Raw genomic sequence first — 11,656 nt, 5'->3', positions numbered from 1 at the left:
GCAGACCAGCTTAGTATATATATATATATTATATATTATATTATATTTTAAATGTAAAATGAAGAATGCATCTGTAAAGCAGGGAGTTTCTCTTCCTGGTTTACACTTATCAGATAAAACGAGCCAATCAGCTGCATGGAGCTCCACCATAGCAACATGGATCCTGGCATTGTTTAATATCAAGCAATCCATGTCTGCGTCTAGGGGTGAAATTAATTTCAAAAAGTAAAATAAAAATAAAAAGCATTATATTTTAAAGGAGGTCGCAGGTTTAAAAAGGGGACGAAATGACCACCGACATCTGCAGGTATGTTCACTACTGAGGATGCGATCATGCACACATGTGGCGGAGAACACACACTCCTCTCCTCCACATGCATGTAGTCTGTATGTAGTATGAACTACGAGTCTGTCTGAAGTGCAAAGTCTGCATTATGATGCTTGCATAACAAACTGCAATAGCACGTATGCTAAGCATATTGGGGTCATAACATAATATGAAACAAAATGCATGCCGTGATTTCTGCACATTTATTATTATAGCACGCGCCGGTATAACAGCAAGCATTTGTCCGGAATGCATCATAGAACTCATGCCCTAGTTCCCCCTTCCATGCTGCACTTTCTTTGCATTACATGCATTATATATTATCTTTCTGTGCATTTTAAAAATGCATTCAGTGAGCACGCAAAGAGGACGCGGGACTGTCGTGTCAAAAGTGAACTGCATGTGACCACTCGCCGCGTCCAGTGTGTTCACAGAGCGCGCGCGCAGAATGCGAGGAGTCTCGCGTGCGCCATTTTAGCGCGTCTCGAGCCATCCGGCAAGATGGCGCTCTCGCTTTGTCTGTCCTGATCGGCGTAAAACACAATTTACTTTTACCACACACGTGAAAATTGACCGGATCGAATGAAAAATCAGCTTTCCTCGCGGGGCCTCAACAGTGACATCTCGAAGATCTGCGCGTGAGTTGAGCATTGAGATCTTCAGGTAGGTGTAGGGATGCAGCCGGGTATTACGCGCGTGCATTTGTGCACTTTACATCTATGCGCAAGTGTTGTGAATAGTTAGGGGGCGTCATAAGGATATTTTATGATGAATGAAATCATAATGAAGTGCCTTGCTTTTGTTTTACAAGTAGTTTTCATTAATCACCCTGTTGTGCAGATATAGCTGCATTGGTCATGTGCAAAAACTAGGCCTTTCTCCACCAAATTCTCAGTACTTCATTTAAAATGGCTGTTTTGGCGTAGATTTAGGGGATGTGTGTATTATTGTTGTGTCTTTCTCTCTTGTGTTTTCTTGTAACATCAGCTTGTGTATTGAAAATGAATCAGTGGATAAGAGTCAGTGTCAAACAAGTAGCCAAAACATCATGAATAACAGTTATCTGTAGCGAGACGATTTGTTTTTTTCCACTCTCTTGTCTTATTCATGTATTTGGTTTGGTGGCATGTTTCTTGCTCTTAAAGTGAGGCACACGAGCTGCCCGGTTTGTTTATGTTCGCTGTTATCAGTGCGTGTCTTCCGTCCTGTTACCGGCTGTTGTGTTTCGCGCTAATAGGAGACGGGCTCCGTGATGACGCCACCTGCCAATCAACAGAGACCGCTAAAACTCTCCTCACGTTAATAACGGCTTTCCTTTTCGGTCATTGTTTGTGTTTAGTTTTCATTTCAGCTAAACATGTTTATTTAGACCTAAATTGACGTTTTTACGTTCTGCAAAGTCACTTTTGTTTACGGTTAATTTCCGAGGTTGTGTTTAGCATGGTTAGCACACATTTAATAAATCAATGGGCAGTGTAAATTCAGCTTCCTGTACTTAATTTTGTTATTATTTTATTAGTTATCTTTATAATATGTACTGTAGTTTCTGCCTCAATATAGTAGGTACTATAATAGTATTATCCTCCACTGTGATGTCCTTTTTTGTGTAATAAAATGTAGCTTTTCTTACACTGATATTCCTTATTCAGTTCAGTCTGTGGTGCTATTGTTTGTAAATGTGGCCTATTGTCTTTGTTTCTTGATGCATACTATACCTTGTGTTTCTTTCAGGTCCAGTAAGCTGAATACATTGGTGACTAAACTTCATGAGTTCTTGGGTAATTCTCCGGAAGACGAAAGCATTGATTCTCAAGACATTTCTAATGGTGAGGATAAGTGATGGGAAGTCCTCTCCAAAAGAGACGATTCCTGGACACTGAATTGTAGAGATCAACTAATATAGTTTTTTATTTTAACCAATATCGATAATTTGCATGTTTATGTGGCCCACAAACTATATAGCCTACAGAACCATATCCGGTTAATTTACCACTTCTGTTATTTCGGTTATTTCACTCCCTCCTTGCATACAAAACACACACTTCTAATAGAGGAGTCTGAAAGAGTGCCTAAAAAATAAAGAGCACTGTAACCAAAGTGTCTTTTAAAATAAAAGCTAAGCTTTGATCAGGTAAAAATAATTCTAACATTTAAAAAAAGAAGAAGCATAAATCATTCGAAACAGCATGAATAAATAAAACTTTGCTACTTTAGTTTATCTTAGTAATTCCAGTTACATATTTTTATTTTATTGCAACAGCAGTAAAATTAACAGTTGGCTAAATAAATGTACAAAGTCTTATGTTTTCAAACGGAGAACATAAAAGATTTTTGCATGAATAAACTTTTGTTTTAAACTACATTTTTAAAAGGTTTATGTGTTGTTTGATAGGCTAAAAATGAGGAGAATGGAATAAGCATATACATTCGCTGGAATATGCAAACATTTTAAGTCAAGTCAAGTGTATTTATATAGCGCTTTTCACAATACTGATTGCATCAAAGCAGCTTCACAGCATTAAACCAAAATAACACAACAAGGTTGTTTCTAGTGTAAATTTATTGATTGATAAAATTAAATTAATATCCCCAAAATATCCCCAACTGAGCAAGCCAAAGGCAACAGTGGCAAGGAACCGAAAACTCCATCAAGTGACCTAATGGTGTCCTAAAACTCCATCAGGTGACCCAATGGAGAAAAAAAAAACCTTGGGAGAACCCAGGCTCAGTCGGGGGCCAGTTCTCCTCTGGCATTTATGAACTAGAGGCCAGATTGTAGTTTGAACTGTAAGATTTAAAATGTTATATGAATGCCTGGCTGAAGAGATGCGTCTTTAATCTAGTTTTAAACTGGGAGAGCGAGTCTGAGCAACGAACAGTATCAGGAAGACTATTCCAGAGTTTCGGAGCTAAATGTGAAAATGCTCTCCCTCCTTTGGTGGATCTGGATATCCTAGGTATGACCAAAAGCCTCGAATTTAGTGATCTTAAAGAGCGCGATGGATTATAGGGCGATAGAAGATCCGTTAAATAGACTAATAAAATTATTTAAAGAAAAATAAACAAAATAATGAATGCATCATTGCAATTACAGAGTCCATCTAATCTGGCATGTTATCAGAATTATTAATCATGTTTTTTCCGGTCTAGATTATAAAATACCTGCTGACAGAACGCTGTTTTTATCTGTGCGTCTATACAGAACTTCTCTCGCATAGATCATAATTTTCTACAGAGCTGTAATTATTTAGATGTTTATTAGTGAAATAAAGGTTATATAGTAGATGTTAATATAATTTAAGGAGTTTTAAATGAGTGGCTCTTGTTAAAAGCTGCGTACGGTGGCTGTGCTGGAGCATTTTCTGATCATCAGCCTGAATGAACGATGCAGTATAAGCGCGCTCTCCACACAAACACTTGAATATGCGGCTAATAATAGCGCAAATAATCTATGTAACCGAATTTTACCCCTGCAAGCACCACTCGCATTGTCTTTAGGGAATGTAGGTTTTATTACATATTATTCAAAACATTAGAGCGAACAGACTTGTAAAGTTGCTGCTACTTGCATGTTTCAAGTGATAAGCCATATTTGAGGTCGATGAATGATAGGCGAATGTTTGGATTCCCTGGCGTTAGCGATCTGTCCGTCACGGACTGTGATTTCGCCATTTCCCGTGGAGTTTTTTTCTCCTGAGATGAACAGACTAATAAAATTTTGGTCGACAAAACATCTAGTCGACCAGCGGTTCATCGACTATTAGGGGGCAGCCCTTGAATCAACTCTTGTTGACTCTTGCTACGTCTGAAATCACTCACTGACTCTCTAATCCCTATCTAGTGCGTGGCAGTTGAGTGCACTATATCAGTGAGGAAGGAAATAAAGCGAGGAATTCAGACACTGACGTATTACACAGTGCGAGAGGAGATGTTGCAGAAGCAACTGTCACATACTTTTATCCTGCATGGAGATTATTTTAGAAATACCAGTCTTAGTCACTTTAGTTTGTAATTTTTGTAGACTAAATGTTCATAATCGTTTATAACCATAAATCATTAACAAAAATCACATCAAGCATAAATACATCAATAAGTGTAAATTTTTTGTATTTATTATTTTTAGTAACTTTAACTCTCCTGTCCTTTTAGCCTAGAGATGATCATGGCCATTTAGCACCATCATTTAGCGCTATAAAAATATGAATTCGTTAAAATGCATTACCTTCTTTCTCATTTATTTAATTCTGATATAATATCCGACCACGGCTGTTTCTTGTGACTTTTACCGCTGTAAAATTAGGTATCGGAACAGCTAGGTAACGACGTTAATAGGCTTATCATTTCAAGGATAAAATGTCATCAATACGTTCGTCTAATTTGGACAGTCGCGCTAAAACTGCGTTGTCTTAATAAGGGGAATTTAAGGCTTCGTGTTTAAAAAAAAAAAAAAAGGTTAGTGTGTAATAACTACAATCTTGTATTATTCCTGAGCCTGTTTTGATGTAAAGTAAATGGAGCCGATTGTAACTCCTGTGGTGGGCGAGCTCACAGAATATTCCCCAATAATTGTTTGCATTTAATTTGCGATTGTAATGATACAGATATATTGTAACATTTGCTTTCCTCACATTGCAGGTAAAATGGCATCCAGTGACTTAAACATCCCTGATGAGAAAATGAACGAGGTGTGTGTCCACAGAGCCTGTTTTTTCTGTGTTTCTCTGCTGTTTACTGTTACACTCTGTCCTATTGTGACAAGCTTCATGTGTTAAAGAATGGCGATAATGCTTGGCATTTAGCAACAGGCTTTCGTGAAAAAAAAACAGCTTTTCCCATCATTCTCTGCATAGATAAAGCATCCATTACACAACTGATGCACATACTTGATTTTCAGTTTGTTGGACTGGGGCTTCCTGTCTTTCTTTCTGTTTTCTTTCAGTAAGTGTATAAAAGACATGGGCATGTTCAATTGAAATCCAGCACATATATTTTATTCCAACAATGTTAAGTTCAAAATCTCCTGAACGCCCATCACACCATTGTAATGATTTCTGAATTGGTGTTAAAATATACAGGTATTGAGATGTCCCTGTGGGCATTGTGGTTAGGACCCTTTTATGAGGCTAATGTTGCTTGAAAAATTACTCAGTGGACACAGTTTATTCAGATGTTATTTCTGTGATCTGCAAATCTATTTTTAAAACATTTGCACTGGAAAAAATGCTTTTTTTTTGTCATTTTTGTCATGTTTCCAGTCCTGAGATCTAAAAATTCTTAAGCAAAATTACCTGCCAATGGGGTGAGAAAAATAATCTTGTTTCTGTTTGAATTAAGATTATTTTTCTTACCCCATTGGCAGATAATTTTGCTTTTTTTAAGCAACAACTCGCTTAATTTTGATTTATTTCCCCAGAAAACAAGACATATCTTATGGCTTTTTACTCCTCTAGTAAATGTATCTTGATTTAAGCATTTTTTGGTAGTTGGACTGGAAACAAGACAAAAAATACCAAGTAAGAAAAGCGTGTTTTGCAGTGTGGAGAGATGAGTTAGTGACGTGGATTTAAAATCACTGAAAATGAAATTCTTTTCTTTTTTTCAGCCCGGTTGCTCCTCCGAAATGACCAAACCCTCATCTTCACGCTCAAAGAGGTGAGTTGGGTTGCGGTCATTGTTCTGGCTCTGGCTCTTATCCAGTGAAATAGCTGGACTGAACTGATACGTTCTATGTTGTCTTATGGTGGGTTCAGTTCAACATCAGATGTGGGATATTCCCCAGGGAATTTGATCATCTGATTTTAATCAACATTAAAATCAACATTGTTACTTAGTCTTGTTTACTAGGCTTGCTGTAGTCTGTGTTTTCGGTGTTTACAGTAATAAACTGAAAGCGTCGCAGCAGGAGTCAGATTTACGGTTCATTTACGAGACGAGAGTAATGAGAGATGACTGACATTGACAAATATCTCCATGTACATGTGAATTCGAAGGCAAAAGTGAAAAGCGAACCCACATTCAAGAGCGATTTCCCCGCATGCTGAACTTTCTATTCATCAAAGAATCCTGAAAAATAAAATGTATCACAGTTTCCACAAAAATGGCCGGACTGTCGCACCACATGATATTTTTACACTTTAAATAACTTTAAAAAATAATTAATGGCTTTTAAAAAGTTAAAGTTAGTACATATATGGGAGAGGTACTACATATACAGTATATTATATCTTTATGCATTAAACCCATTTTTAACTGAAATAAATGTCAGCTGGAGGTACCAGCCCAGAAACGCCCAAAATATTGTCGACAAAATGACAGAAAATATCTAGATATAATTGTTGTCAATATTGCCCACCCCTAGCGTACAGTATTAATGTTTATTTCTCCAGGTCTTAATGTCTTAAAGCCTTAAATTTGACTTCAAAAAAATTTGCTGCAACCATTTTCTCTACTTGACATTACCGAATTATGACTATCAACTTTGTTGTCCAATGCTTGGATGATTACGTGTAAAGAAATGAAAGCTTTAGTTTCTTTCTCAGGAGAATTGGTATTATAAATGATAGTAGAGAAATGTATTTTCTGTTTTACACATCTGTCTCTGGCAGACAGTTTTGAAATAGATTTTATCACAGTATGAACTTGGCCTCATTTCTGCATTATGCACTTAATTGCTTATAAGTGCATGTTTCATAATTGTGTAGTACTAGGGGTTGCACAGACTAGTCGCTGGTCATTCATGGCCTATATAGGGCGCAACTGCAAGAAATCTTTGTAATACACTTTTATACACTGTTTCCAAACAGTTAAAATGATATATAAATGCATTCTCAGAGAGCGCTCCATGGGATATGTTTGATTATACCATCTGGATGCTCAATTTATCAGGTGAAAATACATTTTACACAGCTTATTGTACAGGTATGTTAATCGCCGTTTTAAACTAATGCACTGCTGCATTGTAACACACACACACACAGTTCGCACATGAGTGAAGATCGCGCACACAATCATTCAGTTGCGCTTAGAAACTGAAAAGTTCTAGCATATTTCTTTGTAACTAAAACCCACAGCTTCACTATTAGTAGATAGACTCTTGCCAGGTAGAATTAATTCACATGTAGTCGCTCAATAATGCATTCATATAAATGTAATCTTTACTTTGATACTTTATCTGTATCTGATTTAGAACGAGAAAATCTGTGAGAAATATAATGACCCAAAGACAAAAGTACTGAAAAAAATGAGCTGTTATGTAGGAGCAATAGCCTTCGCTGTGTCATACGCCATAGCTGTGCACAAGGCGACCCGCGTTCAAGTTTCAGCTCGAGGTTCAGGCTTATTTGCTCATCAATGACGTCATCAGCGACTAGTCGACTCGACTTTCATCACATAAATCTCGATTCAACCCTTAGTGTGTACATGTCATGTACAGGTGTTGTCATACCTTCATCTAGGGGTGCAACGGATCACAAAACTCAGGCTTTGGATCATATTAAGGTTTTGGGTCACAGAACGGTTAATTTTTCAGACCAGCAAAAAAAGAAAAAAAAAAGGAATGCAAAATGGCTATATGAAAAAAAAAAAACTAAAACTAAATTGAGTTCTGGTTCACGTCGTCTTGAGCTTGATTTAAAATCGATTGATTGTTTAAATTGACAAGACTTAGAAACACCTGCAAATTATGAACTTTCACTCTATGATGGTTAATTAGTCTGTGAATCACGTTTTCCACACATTGGGCCCTGTTCCGTACAGATCACGGATCAACTAACGATCCGTTACACTCCTGCCTTCATCTCTGGATTTCCACACAAGTTTCCAAGTCTGACATGATTTATGATTTTTCTATTGCACTTTTCCTAATAGGAAATTCTTACTTCCTGAATTTGAAAGGAACACAGCTCTGATTAGCAACTTGACTTCATGTGTATTGTTTTATAAAAATACCAAGGTAGGCAAAGACAAACCAAGCTGACAAGCATGACAAGAGTCATTTGTGTTGAGAATGTTGAGAAGTTCCCTTTAGACTAGGGCTGCTCGATTATGGCAAAAATCAATATTGAAATCACGATTATTGGTGGGTGACCAAAGTCTTATTTCATGATATGGGTCATTTTAAATGTTAGTGAAATTTCACAATTATTGATACTTCAGCAAAACATAATACTAGGTTAATTAATTTAAGTAAAATGTCCTCAGAACAGTTACAGAAGACAAGTAAACAGTCAGCAGTACAACAAGAACTAAGAAACTAAATTACAAACAAAAACAGAAATTGAATAAAGTAATCAAATCTAAAATACATAATCCTTATTAAAACTACAGTTTATTCATTTCAAGAGCAGCGAGTGATTTTATCTTTTGTTGTTTGATTAACATGACAGACTGCAGCAGGTTTATTAGGCTGTTGTCTCTTTAAGAGCTTCACGGATCCAATATACTGATACACACACACTCTTTCTCAGTGTTTACATTCACTGAAGACATAACCAACTGCGTTTACAAGGATACTTACCAAACCGGCATTTCGACACATTTGTGTGTAGGCTGTTTGATCGTTTAGGCGAGTATCTGAAGCCCATAGTTTATCTGCCCCGCGCAGAAAGCCGCCTGGGGAACAGCGTCTCTTTCGTGGCTTAAAGTGCTTCTAATAACACTGTTTAATATTAAACACGTCGTCCTGCAGTTTATCATCAGTAGACTGCATTTTACAACACTCACATATTTGGCTGATTTGGATGTCAAGTTTGGGCTTTTAGGGAGGAACGGAAGTGCACCGCTGTGAAGGAAAGGAAGGTGCCCTGGACGAGGCAGCGGCACAATAACCATTTTACATTGATTATTTTGTTTTCATAATCATTGGAAGCCAAAATCGAAAATCGGAAAATCAATTACGATTAATCGCACAGCCCTACTTGTTGGTGTTGTATTCCTCTATATCAACTGCAGTTGTTGCTTGCACATTACCTTTTATAACACTTGAGATATTACAATGCTTCTGTAGTTTTTCTGCCTTTGGAAGGAATGTTAGAATTGTGAGTCAGAAAAGTGTTTGGGAGGGAAAAGGATATATATATTGATACTGTTTATCAGAACAAACCTGTTGACCTTTCCCCTGTTTTTTTAATTGAAGAAAATCTTCAACTGTGACCAAGCACACTGCCGTAGATGAACCTGAATGTGCAAATGAGAGTGGAGGTGAACACTGCACAGATGACAGCATGCAGAGCGGCCTGGATATTAACAAGTTACCACAAGGTAAGTCCTCTGTTAAGATGATTGATTGTCTACTGAAGCGTGTAGTTTAAGCGCCACACTGAACCTCCTGGCTTCTCGTCTCTCAGGCACAGTGGTGGTGAAGCCGGAGCCGGTTGCTAATGAAGCTAAAGATGAATTCAGAGGTCCGGAGTTTCGTAACCGAGGAAGTAAAGTGAAAGAGGACGGACCACGGAAACGTTCGGGTGAGTGAGCTCGTGTCTCCTGTAAATTATCTCAAGCGCCAGTAAAGTTTATTCAATTATCAGAAATCAGTTATGAAATTTTGGCTGTCGATTTATTTGTTATGTAACACCTATTGCACATATTCGAATAACATGAATGTAATAGGCTAGGCTAATATTCCCTTGAATCTAAAGATTGCAGCCCAGAATAGCAACCAATGGTGTCATTTAGTAGAGTAGTAGGGGTGTAACGATACACCAATGCCACGGTTCGGTTCATATCACGGTTTTGGAGCCACGGTTCGGTTCGGTTCGGTTCTGTTTGCTGTGGGGGCAGGGTTCATGGCAGGGCACCAGCAATAATAACACTAGATTCACTTTTAACTTAATAAAAACAACAACAACAACAATAATCTAACTTATTAACTTTAACTTTATTAACTTAACTTTATACAGTGGCTTCACGTTTTCTTTAGAGCAGTTAGCACACCTGAGTTAACTAAAATGAAATAAATGTCTCCACTGACTAGTCAGAAATAAACTGCACACCTGAGTAGGGTTGCCAACTTCAGAAAAGGAAAATGCGGGACAATCGTGGTTCTTTATAGGAAAACGAGGGACACTCAAAATATGTGTACTGTATCGCACAATGTACATAATTTCAGTGTCTGCAAACTGTAGTTAAGTATATGTTTAAAAGGTTATCAGACAAACACATTTGTATTGCTTAACCTATTTATGTACAATTTAATTCTAAAAATAATTTTAATGTCATACAAACAAAATGTCACATTACAAACAAACCACCATTCAAAATAACAGCATTTATCTGAAATAGAAAGCTTTTTTAACATTATACATAGGCCTACAGTTCAAAAGTTTGAGGTTAGTAAGAGAATTTTTTTTGGGAAAGGAATTAAAGAAAGTAATTGCCTACTTTTATTCAGCAAGGATGCATTAGGCTAATCAAAAGTGACAGTAAATTATAGTGTTACACAAGCTTTCTATTTCAAATAAATCTATTATGATCTTTACATTCTTCAAAGAATCCTGGGGGAAAAAACAAAACAGTTTTAAACATTAATAATAATCAGAAATATTTTGCGAGCATATTATTCCCTCAGGTAGATTTCATGTTTTCTTGCGTGGCTGGATGTTGGACTCATGAACAATAATCACGTTGTTTGCATTCGCCAAAATTGATTTGCCGAAATCAAAACGTGGACAGTGAGAATTACCGTTAGCGCGAGACGAGTCCGGCTTAAAGCGGAAGCGACCAGACGGCAGAGGATTATGTTCGCAAATCAAACAATGATTTGTCTCAAAACAGTGATTAAAAAAAGCTGTGATATGTCATCATATTGGATGATGACGGTGTCGGTGATCATTCTCAAGTGTCGTGATCAGCACTGCTGCTGTTGTATCAGTCAGTGGTTGTGACCGGAGGGTCTTCAATCTCAATATGCCGCGGAGTTGCCATCCTGAAGTGCGTATGTAAACTCCCGAGCGTGATCGATCACCCAAATCACGTGACATGCATTTTATTTAGTAAATAATATTTAGTAAAACTACAGCTCTTATTAGTTGTTAAAAGTGTACTCATTAATAACTATTTAATCAAATGTCAAGGAAGAAAAAAATAGTTTTGTGACAAAGTGATGTGAGAGTTGGGCCGGGGCAGCAGGGGGCGGGGCGCGTTCGGTTCGACATGAGAGTATCGCGGTTCGAACCGTGGCTGTTGTATCGCGGTTTTTCGGTTCGGTTCGAATATCGTTACACCCCTATAGAGTAGTGTAACCTGTTTGGCCGAAAAATGGGAGGATTTTGAAAGCAGTTTTGTTTTGTGATCATGACGCCTTCACCTCTGGAATTTATTGCATTGCCTTTC

General features: G+C 37.4%; 1 protein-coding gene across 2 annotated transcripts in view; it reads left to right on the top strand.

Annotated features, from left to right (window-relative positions):
• Positions 1-153: 153 nt before the first annotated feature.
• The window catches only part of atrx (ATRX chromatin remodeler), a 48,426-nt gene continuing 36,923 nt past the window's right edge, over positions 154-11,656 (top strand). Inside the window, exons 1-6 of one of the 2 annotated variants that reach the window (XM_084133839.1) lie at positions 154-307; positions 2,060-2,154; positions 4,964-5,013; positions 5,931-5,980; positions 9,462-9,586; positions 9,673-9,789. In XM_084133839.1, coding sequence (XP_083989965.1) covers positions 288-307; positions 2,060-2,154; positions 4,964-5,013; positions 5,931-5,980; positions 9,462-9,586; positions 9,673-9,789 — 457 coding nt within the window. In that variant the 5' untranslated portion in view covers positions 154-287. Of the gene's footprint in view, positions 308-758; positions 992-2,059; positions 2,155-4,963; positions 5,014-5,930; positions 5,981-9,461; positions 9,587-9,672; positions 9,790-11,656 lie in introns of those variants that run through there. The other variant, XM_084133840.1, reaches the window with a different exon arrangement.

Source organism: Abramis brama (genome assembly GCF_963993115.1).
Source record: "Abramis brama genome assembly, chromosome: 13".
NCBI lineage: Eukaryota > Metazoa > Chordata > Actinopteri > Cypriniformes > Leuciscidae > Abramis > Abramis brama.
The sequence above is the reverse complement of the archived record's forward strand: the minus strand, read 5'-3'. Positions and strand labels throughout refer to the sequence as shown.